Here is a 15,218-nt window from a genome sequence, read left to right on the forward strand (position 1 = left end):
GTCCCAGAGCTTGTGGGAAGACACCCACAGTTCCAGAGCTTGTTATGGGTTAGCTCTGAAACACAGTCACAGAGCTTGTGGGAGAACACAGTCCCAGAGGTGATTTTGCTGTCACACAAAAACCTTGTGTCTCCAAAATGGCAACTTTACAGGGAAGGAAATAACTGCTTAACTTTCACTGAAAATCAGTGTAAAAATGTTATTCCAAATCATTTTGGAGCATAATAGAACACATATAATAGAACATAATAAAAATACATAATAATGTAAAGAAAACCTGCCAGATTCACATCATGTCCAAATAAGAGACACGGCAGCAATGAAGATACAAGGTTTTTGCATGACAGTGATGATATAAAACACTCCGATCAGACTCAGTTCCGGAGGGACTTGCAGAACCCCCTCACTTCCCGGTAAAACACACTGAAATGACAAATTTCTCTCTCCCTCTCTCTGTCTCGCCCCCTGCAGGACTACATTGTGTCTCTGATCTCGCCTGTCCAGCGGCACCGCGAGCGTCTCACCCTGTGGCTGCAGCGGCGCCTGCACTCTCTCCGCGCCGCCATCGAGTACGAGAGCTGCGCGGTGCTGCAGGTGAGGGACCATGCTCTGGAGCTGCAGGGCGGCCCTGCCCAGGTGACAGCTGCATGTGCCATGCTGCAGCGCCTCAAGATGGAGCACCGCGGACGGTGCCGTGACCCGCAGCCTGCGCCCTCGCCGACCAGCCATGGCTCGCCTGAGGAAGAAGAGGAGGAGGAGGACGAAGGAGAGGAGGAGGGGAGCAGCTCTGAGAGCGAAGGAGAGGCGAGGTCACGGAGCGGGAGTTCGGGAGGCGGAGCTAACGAAGCCGGAGGAGGCCGGAAACGGGAGCCGCTCATGGCTACAAAACCACACCGCCAGCTTTGCCGATCTCCATGCCTGGACCGGCCCAGTTTTAGCCAGAGCAGTACGCTACAGGAACTACGTGCCGAAGATGCACGTTCGGACTTCACCCACAAAATGCTTCCTACCTCTGCAGGCCACGCCCCCTTGCAACTGACGAGCAGCGAGAGCAGAGACTACCAGACCAAAATGGAGTTTGCGCTAAAGCTGGGTTACTCAGGAGAGCAGGTGGAGTCTGTCTTGAGCAAGCTAGGCCCCAGCGCTCTAATCAACGACGTTCTGGCTGAACTCGTCCGGCTCGGAAACAAGGGTGAGCTCGAGGCCCAGGCCCCGGTCAGTTTAGCCAGTTTGGCCCCCCGAGGCCCCGGGGCCAAAGAAGCGGTCAGTCCAGAAGCCTCGCTTGAAGAGGAGATGACGGACACGTATGATAACCTGCGACCCATCGTTATAGACGGATCCAACGTAGCCATGAGGTACACTAGCTTACACTAGCCTTATAAAATAAACACATCAGCGGTATCAGGATGGAGTTTCAGTTCAGTAAAAAATCACTGACCCCAGATGCAGTATATCACTCAAGATTGTCATGTGTTGTATCTGACATGAGCTTCTTTAGTTTACAGCCGGAGATGCTAGGCTAACATTCCTAATAAACACTAGGCCAAGCACAACTGGCCTTGCTCTATCTGGGTAGGTAGGATGGCCTTTTCCCTCTCTGTATCATTCAGCATGATTAGCAGTAAAGCGTTCTCCTCCAAACATGTTGAGCTCTATGTCCCAGCGTGTGATAGGGGAAGTCCTAGCTAGTGGGTGGAACCGGAAATTACTAAATTGGGGAGACAATTGTGAAATCTCCACCCCCAAACAAAACACACTTGTTTTTGTAGCTTTTTAGTAGATATGTGAAGCAAGTAAGTAAGGATTTGGGCCGTGTGCTTGCGGATAGGTGATTGGTGACAGTTTAAGTCCTGTGTTTGTTAGCAATGTTAGCCTAGCATCTTCCTTCGTAAAATAAAGAATACCAAACCTGACGTGACTGACTGACTGCATCTGAGGTCAGTGATCCATCATGTTCATTTGATGTTTTTCTGAACAGCTCCTTTAAGTTTGTTTCCTATTTTTCACTTTTTTTCAGCACTGGTATTTTTTGGTGTAGTCATGAAATAAGAATTCTCTGGAAATGTTTTTACTGCATTTACTGTTAATAATTGCCCTGCTAATAACATTTGAACAATTTTATCATTTTCAAATTAAAATGTTAATATAAGGAGCACAGCCCCACCACTGCTGATGACCTGTCATATTGTATTTACATTGCAATGTTAAAAAACGACTTATAATAACATTGCTCATTAAGGCAGAAATGATTGTCCCCAAAAGGGGTGGTTGTTGTTTGCTCAATTGATACAGTCCTGAAATATATAAAAAAAATAAATAAAAACAACAATTTCACATAATGTTAAATATGTAGAGTAGATTTTTGCAGTGCACCATGTGCAACAAACAACTGGAGTCTCCGGGTCTCAGACTGAAAACAGCTGCAGTAAACATTTCATACAAGACTGAAAGGTCTAACACTAACAATAGAGGCCATGATAAAATACACATCTCTTAGGCTTTAAGTAGAGGAAGTCATTTGGTCAGTTTTAGGATGTGTTTAGAGGCATAAAAGCACTTTTGTGTGTTCCTGGTGTTGAATACCTTTTCGTGTGGTATAAAAACAATAAATGCAAATTTTAGCTCTGGTTGAGAATATACTTTTATAAACAAAAGTGTTTAGCATTTGTGTAAAGTGTATGAATGTAAGAATATATTTTTAAAAGTGAGACCTACTGCAGAACAAAGCTGCAGAATTTTTTTTTTCTATTACGGATGGCCTGATCCTGTACTTTTAAATGGCCCATATCCTACGCTTTTTCTGTATTAAGTTTTTCTTCCCTGGTGTCCATTTATAATATTGTTTATGGTTTATGAAGCAAAAGCAGTCGTAGATCAGTTCCATTTTCCAAATTAGAATTCTGCAGCCTGTTTTTGTTACTGTGTCTTTAAAAATATGTGAACAAGCTGTGCTCTGACTGGCTGCCCAGTGTTGGGCCTCAATAAAAAAGCAGTCCGGGCTGTAACACTCCATATAACAGGGCGACTGCTGTAGGCTGAACTGACAGACAGCCTACATGGAAACGTGTCGGCTTTTGTGACATCACAAAAACAGTGAGGCCAAATTAAGCAATTATTTATAGCGTTTTTGGCACGCAAAAAAAAATTATATCAATGAATGTCAATGTAAAAACATTTTTTGTCATTTTGGAGCATTTTGATTGGTCCTTCTGTCATAATCGCTTTGACACTATATAAAATGTTTAAAAATGTCATAAAGTTTAAAACGGCAAAGTACAATGTACATTTGAAACATGAACAGTGTTTACATAATATATTTAACTGTTTAGTAAGAAGAAAGTGAGGGTAAATTATAGTTTTCTCAGATATGAACCCCCTTTAATATCCCTTTAACATTTCTGTTCAGTTTTTGAAACAGGAATCTTCAGGGAGCTTCATGCACAGACGATAAATACAATAAGCTGAAATAATAATGGAATGCTTCTTACTAAAAATTAAAATCAGGATTTTAAACCTGAGTAGAATTAAAGATGAAAGTAGAAGAGTGAAAATTGGTATGGAAAAAATATACTGCACTCAGTTGACATCCATTAAGCCACTGTTGATAAGTCTACCTGCCTACAAAATGAAGCAGATCATCCTTTAAAAAAGAGACAAAAGCAACAGCTGAGCTGTGAATTTGTATTCAATTAGAGTTTCATTCAATTGTGTGAAAATTATGTATTCTATTTTACACTTTTTTGACATATTTTCATTTTGAGTGTAGATTTGCCTCGACCATAATCCTACGCTGTTTGAAAGTTTATAATTAGATGGTTTATTCAACCCCATTTATTTCTAGGCCAGGGAACTTTGACGCCGTATGTTAAGCCGATGCTTAAACATACACAAAATGGGACTTTGTAGCCAAAAAAACTGCTGATGGTGAAGCTTTTTTTTAGCTTCTTGGTTTGAGCAATATGCAACACTGGTGCAACACTGCCCCCAGCCGGTGGGATGGGGATAGGCAAGCGGGGTAAAAAGGAAATATTTTATTATGAAAATTAAGAACTGTTTTAGAGATCTACGGAAAACAGGGAAGCATTTGATTACACCCAATGTTTCTAGTAATACCTGCTGGTCAAATGATCAGTATCTCTAGTATCTGCAGTGTTTCTCAGTCATCATCATATGGGACCACTCCACTGCACTGCAGTTCTCCCTGCTCCCACTTGAGTCAGCTCATCAAGGGCGTAATAACTGTGTAACGCATTGTACCGAGTGTGTTGAAGAAGGGAAAATATTAAACTACAGTGCAGAGGTCCTCTGGGACCCCTCTAAAGGACACATAGACGTCACTGACCTGCTCATTTTACGCAGGTATGAGTAAACACCCTGTAGCTGTCGCATTTACATTTCGCACAACAGCTGCCTTTTTACGTGGCCCAAAATGACTTTCACGTACATTTTCCGGAGGTTGTGTGGATTGAGCCACAACTGAGCATATTTTAGTGCCATTCCTGCTCTAATACACCAGATTCAGCTCAGCAAACTGACAACTTTAGTCTAGTCGGTATGTGTAATATAGGTGTGGTCGATATGGTAAAAATGCTGAAAGATCCTGATATTTAAAGACATTTTCATGAGAATATTTATCATGATATTTTGGCATGCAGACTGAATTCAGTAGTGGCTGTAGATTTAAAAACAACTCCAAAAACTGTCCCACAGTGACTGTTATTCATTTTCGGTCTACTCAGTCCAATTGAACATGACTAATTACACTCTCTGTAATGAAATGTGCAGTTGTTCACTGTTCTTTAAGCACTGACGATAGACACAATACTCATAAAAGCATATGCTATAAAAGCTGTCATATTGATCACCCCTAGTCTAATAAATGAGATATGAGATGGACATTTTTGTAATCGGTCTACATTAACTTCCTTTACTTGTTGGCTGTAATAGTTAGAGCTAAGCAGTCTGCTATGGATCATTATCATGCTACATTACATCCCAATATGACACAACATACAGCTTTTATGAGTCTATTGTGGATATCGTGGACATTGTCAGCACTTCTAGTACACTGACCATGTTCACTTTCTTTTACAGAGAGAGCAGGAATAGTCCTGGTTAACTGGATTTAGTGCAGCGCAGTGTGTGAATATTAACAATTAAAATCTTATCGGATTTCAAAAATGATAAATATCACGACATGTTGTGAGCCCTACATGTTTCTGGAAGTATTATGATATTACATCTATGCCACATCACCCAGCCCCACTAGTATTATTCTTAGGACAATTTCAAAATGAGAAATAAGTGTGTCCCATATATGTGGAATTTGTTAGTCAAAAAGGATTCCGCCTGATTTATTGACGTCCATAGATTGGAAGAGTAACAGTCAAGTAAGAAGTAAATAAGTGGTAAAAGAACATCTTGATTGGGCTGTAAGGGAGGTGAACTGATGCATTGGCACGTGCATAGCGGCATGTGGGGGCGTGTGTACTTGCGCTTGTGTGAGTAACTTCCATGTCTCCATGATGTTTTGTAGCCATGGAAACAAAGAGGTTTTCTCGTGCCTGGGCATCCAGCTGGCGGTTGATTGGTTCCTGGAGAAGGGACACAAAGACATCACCGTGTTCGTACCAGCATGGAGAAAAGAGCAGTCCAGACCAGATGCTCCTATAACAGGTTTGTGTGTGTTTGTCCGTGTGGGGGATGTGTTGAATTCAAGAGAAAATACAATAAAGAAAGAGTAAGTGAATGGGGGCATATAAAAAATATTTCAGAGAATGTCGATGACCTACTTTTTTCCCCCTTCTCCTATGTCTAGGTGCCTGTCCTTAGATTCTGTTAATTTGTAAAATTGTCCTTTTAAAAACCTCAATAACATAAGTGCAATTATTTGTAAACCTGTTTGAACCAATGAATATGTGTGTGCAGATCAGGAGATCTTAAGGAAACTGGAGAAAGAGAAGATTCTAGTCTTCACTCCATCCCGTCGCGTCCAGGGCCGACGGGTGGTTTGCTATGACGACCGCTTCATCGTCAAGCTGGCCTGCGATTCTGACGGCATCATTGTCTCCAACGACAACTATCGGGACCTGCAGAACGAGAAGCCAGAGTGGAAGAAGTTCATTGAGGAGCGGCTCCTCATGTACAGCTTTGTCAATGACAAGTAAGCTCGCACCGTTGCTATGGTGACAGGGTTCTTTCTCTCTCTCTCTCTTTTTCTCTCTCTCTTTCTCTCTCTTGTTTTGTTTCTGCCTCTGCACACTTGCTCTCACGCTCTCCAGCCTAAAATAATGCTGTTTAAATGCCTTTGACGTGCACAAGACGTGAGCGCATCACAAGTGTTCTCATCGGTTTGTAGGTTTATGCCCCCTGATGACCCACTAGGCAGACATGGTCCAAGCTTGGAAAATTTCCTGCGCAAGCGGCCCGTGGTACCAGAGCACAAGAAGCAACCGTGTCCTTACGGTCAGTACAGCAAAAGTAGGAAATGACGTTATATGTTACTCTACTATCAAAATATACCCATAGCGTTTCATCCACACATCCGACACCACTGCATTCAGTATGCTTTGCTGTTCCCTCTGTTCTTGTTTCATCTCAGGTAAGAAGTGCACGTACGGTCACAAGTGTAAGTACTATCACCCGGAGAGAGCCGCTCAGCCAATGCGTTCGGTAGCAGACGAACTCCGAGCTTTTGCCAAACTGTCTGCCGTTAAGACCATGAGCGAGGGTGCTCTTGCCAAGTGTGGCACCTCCGGTGGCACTGCAAGGGGGGACAGTTCGGAGGCCAAACGTGTGGCGCCGAAGCGGCAGTCGGACCCGAGCATCCGCTCGGTAGCGTGTGAGCAGGAAGAGCGTCTCTGTCCAGCCCGGAAGGCTGAAGCAAATTCCGTCCCATCCTTAGTGACTGCTCTTAGCGTTCCCACCATGCCACCTACAAAAAGTCACGCAGCCGGTGCCCTGAACACCCGGTCCGCTAGTAGCCCTGTGCCAGGGTCACTTCACTTCACCCACAGCTCACTAGAACACACCAGCAGTGTCCAGTACCCTCCCATCCTTGTCACAAACAGCCAGGGGGCATCAGTGGCATACAGTGAACCTTTCCCTAAATATGATTCTGTGGTCAGTGACCACGGTTACTATTCGATGCTTAGTGATTTCTCCACTATGAGCTTGGGTAGCATGCAGGACAGCTTCTGTAGCCTGGAACAGCCAGATCCAACAGGGGTAGGGGGAGGGTATCCTGGACGAGGCTCCAGCATGTGTCCGGAACCGGGGCGCAGCCATTCTTCTGATTCCTTCTCTTCCTACGGTGGAGAGATGTACTCCATGGAGGGCAGTCTGGATGACAGCATGAAAGGCCCATCTGCACAAACCCAAGTGCAGTCATCTGCGCAGACTCGCTTGCAAGCCTTTGCACATGGTTTCCACCACGAGGCTCTGACAAGGGTCCAAAGCTATGGCACGGACGAACCCAAACCTGGGCCACGCAAACAATCCTCAGCTCACCTCGTGCCCCATGCGCAGCATCCCGTTGTTGGAGCTCGATCCAGCTGTCCGGGAGACTACCCCCCCCTTTCCCAGAACGTGATGCCTTCGTCTGGTCCCACACAGCAAGGGCGATCCCTGGGAATGACCCGCATGGACAGCATCTCGGACTCCCGTCTGTACGAGAGTAACCCACTGAGGCAGCGCCGACCGCCTTTGTGCCGGGAGCAGCATGCAAGTTGGGATCCATTGCCTTGTGGGAACGAGCCTTACGGGTACGGTGGTTACGGACTCGCGGGAGGACTCATGCCATGCTGCGAGCGCGTCATGGTGCGCAGTATGCCGGAGAAGATGGAGCAGATTTGGAGGTCTCCCTGGGATACCACACCAGGCCCACCCCCAGGACCTCATGGACCGGCCGTGGAACCTCAAGAACGACACCCGATCCCAGAACAGCAGTACCAGACTTACCGAAACCTCTGCAATATCTTTCCAGCGTACGTAGTCCACTCGGTCATGGAGAAGAACCCTCACATGACCGACCCCCAGCAACTAGCAGCAGTCATCGTAACAAGACTGCGGTCCTGTCATTGAATATACGGGAGAGAGGGAATGGAAGAAATAAGAGCTGCTATGAATACTTGAGCATGGCATTTTAGTGCTGGAAGCAACAGCCAATCACTTGAAGATACTAGTCATACCCCCCACCCCCCATCCATCTAGGTTTTCCTGCCATTATTACTATGATTAGCATTAGCAATGCTACAACAGTTAACACGTTCTGGCCAAGCCATATTTGATGACAGATTCAAAGGTACCATCGACTGGAAAGAGACAGAAGCCTATTCCGGCTTTGCTGAAGAGAGGTTTTTATGTTGCTCAAGCATTTTATGCATTTCTTTACGTTCGTGTCATTTAGGTTTTCATTTTGGCCTGCAGAAATGCACTTATGCAGAAGGAATGCCAGTGTCAGTATGTTTCAGCAAAGGCCTGAGTGATCAGCTCCTCTTTCCTAATATAAAAGTATTTTAGCATTAATATCATGAGGCATTCGACCGAGAACCTCTGGGATGCTGTCCTGCAAGTCCCTCAAGGAATACCTGAAGTGGTTCTATGATGAGCAGGCAAACTTTGACCACAAGGAGAAGTTGTGGACTACACTAAAAGCGATTCTTAGAAAAAGAGTTGAGCGAGAGAAATCTAGATGAGGAGCGATTTTACACAGTATGAGTACGATAGTGTATTCACTTGCACCAGTGTAAATATTGTGACATTTATTTTGCCTTTTGTGTGAACAGGTGGAAGAAGTTTCAGAATGGAGCGCAAACTCTCAAGTACCTCAAAGCATGAACATTGAACTTTTGAACTTTTATGGCCTTATATCAGTGACCTCCCCACAGGTATTGATGTGATTGTTTTCGGGTGGCTGTGGAGGTCACGGTTTGTGTTTAGTGTTTGCAGACGAGCACTAGCAGTATTTAGAGCAATTATGTTTTCTCAATCCTACATTTTTGAGGCTACCCTCTGACGGGAGGAGAGGTGGCATTTCGAGTAGAACGCCACAGACCTGCCAAAACGTCGTGCTGTCGTCCCTCCTTACTCACTAAGCCATTTTAAAAAGAGTATTTGACGCTGCTTAACTAAGGCCAAAAAGACGTAACGTAGAGAAATAGACATATTATGTACGTATCATGAAAGCTAGCTACAGTAGCAGCGCTACAACCATGTTAGCGGTGTTTATTTCGGTGTGTCATGCTAAACGCTAGTATTGTGCAGTAACTTTACTGATGCTGAAGAATTCTCCAAGTGATTTTTGAGATGTTTACATGGATTTAAATGCTACAGGCAGGTCATTTTGGTAATGCACTCGTTTGGAGCTGTTCTAGAGGCAGCGTTTTTCCAAGGCTGTTCTTGGTAAATCCAGGAGATTATCTGGAATCCAATATTTTTACAAGCCTTTTTCCATGAACTGAGTGGGCTAACATCTGCCGATTTACATGTAAATTAGCATTTACAAAACATAGTCATAATAGCTTTAAACAGCTCTGAATCCATGCATGAGATGCTGAAGTGAGAGCGCTACACGTAACTGGCTCGTTAGCCAATTAAGGCTCGTCATGACGTAATTGTAACTTCATTACAACCTAATGAAACTCGTGCGTTAAGTAAGGGCAGAGGGAAATGCGTCTCATCAGCAAAATGCTTCTGAAGAGCATCTATTTTCTGATTTGTGCTGGGAGACAACACCTCTGCCCTTCTCTGTACATTAGCACATCCTAGGAGAAGCTTTGAATGTTGCATAACCCAGAGCTGTCTGGGTGGAAACTTTATCTCTCTTTTTTTTGGGGTTCTTTTGTTTTGTTTTTGTTTTCATGAGCGCAGGTGGGGCCCTGAGGGGTTCTGTTACTGCTCGTGGGAAGGTGTGACACACTGCCTACCTGTTTCTCCCTGTGCGATATACACACACACACGGAACACCAGGCTGTCGTTGGGTTGTTTCTTGCATTTGACTGACAGGTCGCTTGCTGCCCTTCCCTTTTGCCCTGTTTTTTTTTCGTCCTGCATTAATCTGCAGCTTTCAAACTTTCCAGCATCTCTAACACAAGGAGGAGAGATGAAGCTGGCACTTCATGCCATTGCAAAACCTGACTGAGCTGTGCTCGGTTAGTTGGATGAATCAGCGCCACGTACATAGCATAGTTCATAATCAGTGCTCTAAAGCTATAGATTATTGAAAAATCAGATGTACACAGTTCCTCTAAATGTTGTCGATCGCACAGAACATGCTTGGCATCTCAAGTTTGCCTTGTGAGTTTTGTACTGGAGCTTCGAGGCTAATGCAGCTAACACCTAAACCAGGCTCATGTAGTTATGAGCAGCCTATATAGACACTACATGGCCCTCTGACTTCACCTTCATGAGGAACAACTGTGCACCCTCGTCCAACCCATCTCCTCTCTCTTTTCAAGCTCACCTCAACTACGGAGAGGCTCGGCTTTCCACGCTCCCACCATGAAGCCGTCCCGAACTCCAGGCCAAAGTCTGCCGAGTTCGCCTCCCCGCAACAGTCTAATAGGGCCTGGTCCATACTAGCAAAAGGACAAAATTCACATAAGCAGGTCTATTCAATTCAAATTTATTTATATACCGCTTTGCACAACAAATGCTGTCACAAGGTCTACACTGCACAGTTAATATATCAGTAAGAGACGCTATCTTCAACTATCTGGTTTCTAAATATATGTACTTTAAGTAAAGTAAAAAATGTGTGTAGTTATGCTAAGTTAAATGACACCTTCTTGTGACAATCTCACCGTAAAATATTGTGCATGTTTACTGTCAAATTTAAGAACATTTTTAATCATCAGTATATATATATATATATATATATATATATATATATATTTTTTTTTTTTTTTTTTTTTTTTTTGGCAGTAGTGGTTGGTGTGGCGCAACAGATAATACCACTACCTGCTAGTGAGCTACCTCACTACGTGGGAGACTGGGATTCGATTCCCAGTCTGGGTGACTATGCTGCGCTACACCAATAAGAGCCCTTGGGCAAAACGCCTAACACTGCATTGGCCCACCTCTGTAATATGAGTAACCCTGTAAGTCGCTCTGGATAAGAGTGTCAGCTAAATGCCATAAATGTAAATGTAAATTTAATAATGATATAACAAGTTGACATGGCTTGAAATTGGGTGTGTGATGATCTATGCAGTTAGGGCAATGCTAACACCATTGGGTACAGGTTTCCATTATTTGTTAGCTGCAGTAGCCTTGTAGCTTCAATGCAAGCAATGCAATGTCTGCGCTGATCAACTACATTTAAAAAAACTGGGTACATTTTGGAAAAATATGGGGAATTTTGGGAAAACTGATGAACTGCTCAACCCCTCCCTCCTCACTCGAAGCTAGCAGCGTAATAAGAAAGAAGGAAAATCCGTTCAGAGAGGTTCTACGACTAGAAGTGAAGCTGAACGTCCAGCGCTAACTTTCTAAGAACACTTCCCTCTGCATTACGCTCCCAGTTTCTACCTCCCTTCACTCGCAGCAAGCTATCACGCCTCAAATGTGTAGAAACGACCTTTGCTTGTTGATACAAATTGTATCTATTTCTTGATTGTAAAAAAATTGAGCTGTACAGTATCATCTATATACATATATATAAATATATATAGTTATATAAAAAAAGCTTAGTTTTATTTAAAAGGATAAAGAGACATTAATGCCATAATGTTAGTGACACTATGTGTCACTAGTGTAGCCCATACAGAAGGCTTCTTTCCTGCCGGGCAGACATCTATAGACAGGGATTTCTCTTTCTCTCTTTTTCTCTCTCTTTCTCTTTCTCTCTCTTTCTCTTTCTCTCTCTCTCTCTCTCTCTCTCTCTCTCATTCTTTCCATTTCCCCTTCACCCTCGTACCTGTATACACCTCTACATTCGATGTACTCAATAAAGTAGGGGTGCACTAATATATCAGCAAAACATATATTAGCAGTATATGATTAGCATTATTGTTCTTTTCGGGGCGATATTGGAATTGCAGTCGATAATTACAGCCGATAGTTAAAACTGTGGCTGCTCCAACTCACTTTTTTACTTTTACTTTTGTATTATATAATAGAAGCATTTTGACTTGATCCCTTCAAATGTTTACTGTCTGATTTAGCTTATGTTAAATGAAGCATTGAATTATATTTCAAATGTATGTTAATTTTGCTGGTGTAAGCCGCTGACCTCAAAAATGGTTCAGCGCATCGTAAAGAGTCAAATTCCACCACAGTTCAGTTGTAGTATTTATAAATATAAAGGAGAAATGATGTACAGATGATGAGGATCCCTGCAGATGGTTTTTCAATCTATCTAGTGAAAGTCAGGGAATTATCTACAGTTTCGTTCAGGTTTAGGTTGAGATTTGGGCTTAAATTTAGGTTTGTTTTAGGATTATGGTTGGAGCTAAATTATGACAAGGTCAGCATCTACAGGAGCAAAGTGTCACTTTATACAGACAGCCATCTGTTGTAGATATTAAACTCCCCCTAATTTTCCCTAACTCTAATCCTGACCTTAACTCAAAACCTAATGCTAAACCTTACTCTAATGTTTTCCAGAGTTTCGCCAGATCAATGACTGTAGAAAACATAAGACAGTGTGGCTCTGTTGCCGTCTGTTCTATAGACATGAAGCCAGAACTGTCTGCCATGTTGTCAATTCTGCAACCAGAGTCTGCGCAGTAGAGACCAGAGGGGCGGAGCCTGACTCGCCCCCGTCTTTCAGCCTTCTTTGAAAAATGATTTCTGTGGGAATTTGAAAGATTGTGCACAGTATTAGCACAAGGAGAATTAGCTGTTGGAACTAGACACTAGAGATGGAGATGAAAAATGAGCTGGAAAATGGGCTATGAAACATACAGGGATGGGCGGAGCTACACATCATACTACAACCAGCCAGCAGAGGCACTAGACCTGCGAGGGCTTCACTTTTGAGAGATGTTGTGCTGCCCATGTTTTCTACAGTCATTGTGCCAGATCATTTGTTAATTATTTAATTATCCGACCACAATTTCACCTGCTGTTTTATTTGGGCCAGAGATTTTGTGCATACTCATACTCACATATTGAATATTATGAGGAATCATTTTAATGAATTATAAAAGGAATTAACCTCTGCATGATCAACTTAATTATCCAAATAAACTGAACCTACATTTATCCTACACTCTTATATTAGAGAAAACTAGGAATAATCAGAATTGAGGAAAGCGTTCTGAAATGCAGCTGAATCACCTTCCGTGCGAGTATCAGCCACAGCCAAGTGTTAACTATCAGTTCTCATTATTGGCCTAGAAATTCCATATATAGACGCACCCTGAAAATGAGTGTGAATTCTCGGTAGAAATGGATATCTACTCCAGCAGGAAGATTCTGCAGCATCCTGTGACTTCACCACTGCCCACGTCTACATCTCTCTCTCTCTCTCTCTCTCTCTGTGTGTTTCACTCTATCTCTCTCTCTGACGTATTGATCGGGGGTGACATACACGCTCACACAAGCTGTGTGCTCCTGTCCAAATATATAAATATCTATATACATATATATTTTTTTCTCCTTTGTAAATATTGAAAAAAAAAATTTAACCACTTAGATTTGCACAGTATTAGTGCTTTTTACAAACATGCACATGAACACACACACACACACACAAATGATGTACCAGCTATCCCAAGCAGGATCTCTTTCTCACTCACACACACACACACACACACACACACTCACACACACACACACACACACACACCCTGCTGCTCACGTACACACACACACACACACACACACACACACACACATATGGGTTGCCTTGACAACCATAGTTAGCTTGGGTTCTTATCTGTGTTAAGAATTAAATCAATGAATTACTATGGAAATTATGGACTTTTGTGTATTCTAGTGTGGATTTATGGTGATCTCAGCTTTCCTCCCCACCACCTTTTTTCTACTTTTTTTTTTGTTGGTTTTGTTCCTAACACATACTGTCAGAGCATGGAGGCAAAGTTCTGAACTCTATGTAAAAACCAACGGCTGACCTCATGGGCCAGCCCGGAGTGTTGTATTGCGCTGATGCACACATACACATGCACACACCTGCCTTATAGATTTAACCTTCCAAGTGTGTGCATTAAAGACGCAAACATACCTAAAATCATACACCTAATAGAGCTTTCGCCTAGATACACTTCTACATATCGAATCTGTCACATTTATACAGACAGGAGCAGGTTTCTCAACACTGCACTCGAGTCGGAAGATGACGAGATGATGAAATTCATCATAGAAAGTTATAAAAATGAACAGTCCAGCTAGAATCTTTCAAATATCTGATAATTCACACTTGCAAAGTTTACCAGACAATTAATGTATGTTTCTCTAATGTACCAGCTAACACAAACACTTTCTCTCTCTCACACACACACACACACACACAGTAACGCATTCAGTCTCAGGAATTACCAGATTTATGAACTTAAAACTTTCACAAAAGACAGTATATCCTGTGTTTGCTATAAAGAAATGATTATTGCGCTTTTCAAAAAGTCCAATTTGTGAATTAGTGCAGATGACCTCTTGTGTCCTCAAAATCAAGTCCAGCTGTTTTCTTTTCCTTTATCGTATTGTGATTTAATTTCCTTTTATTTTTTAAAATAATGAATTCTTTTTTATTATTTTTTACGTTTGCACTGTTTCAGGTGGGCTGAGTGATTTGAACACTTTGAAGTCTCGTGTTGTAACAATGACATACGGTAGTATGTTTTATTCTCTGTTGAATGAAACATTTGCTTTTTGAAACCTGTTTGAAAAATGATGAAACGTGAACCTCCCCCCCACCCCAAAAAAGGATGAACGAACTTTGTAACTCTTTGGGTCTGTAGACTCAAACAAAATGTAAGTCTCAATGACAAAATGTGTTTGTTTTCTTCAATAAAGCCAAACCCTATTGGTAAAGTTGTACATTTTCTTTTTTATATAAACTTTTAAAAATGTTGACATAAAAAAAGATAAATAGTAATTCTGCGATATTAAAGTTGAACCAGTGCATGGATTTCTCATCTCGCAAGTCTGAATTAGCTACTACCAGTAAGGTACTCGAATGGACGTCCATGTATAGTTAAAGTCACATTTTAATACAAACTGGTTTATTTACTGAACATGACATTAGAAATAAAGAA

At 42.5% G+C, this 15,218-nt stretch overlaps 1 protein-coding gene across 2 annotated transcripts in view; it reads left to right on the top strand.

The window, feature by feature from the left end:
- zc3h12b (zinc finger CCCH-type containing 12B) overlaps window positions 1-14,994 on the top strand; it is a 32,051-nt gene extending 17,057 nt beyond the window's left edge. The window contains exons 2-6 of one of the 2 annotated variants that reach the window (XM_072676618.1): window positions 472-1,355; window positions 5,537-5,676; window positions 5,929-6,163; window positions 6,359-6,465; window positions 6,602-14,994. In XM_072676618.1, coding sequence (XP_072532719.1) covers window positions 472-1,355; window positions 5,537-5,676; window positions 5,929-6,163; window positions 6,359-6,465; window positions 6,602-8,082 — 2,847 coding nt within the window. In that variant the 3' untranslated portion in view covers window positions 8,083-14,994. Of the gene's footprint in view, window positions 1-471; window positions 1,356-5,536; window positions 5,677-5,928; window positions 6,164-6,358; window positions 6,481-6,601 lie in introns of both variants that reach the window. The other variant, XM_072676617.1, reaches the window with a different exon arrangement.
- Window positions 14,995-15,218: the final 224 nt, after the last annotated feature.

The sequence above is a fragment of the Salminus brasiliensis genome, chromosome 1 (assembly GCF_030463535.1).
Source record: "Salminus brasiliensis chromosome 1, fSalBra1.hap2, whole genome shotgun sequence".
In the NCBI taxonomy this organism is placed as follows: domain Eukaryota; kingdom Metazoa; phylum Chordata; class Actinopteri; order Characiformes; family Bryconidae; genus Salminus; species Salminus brasiliensis.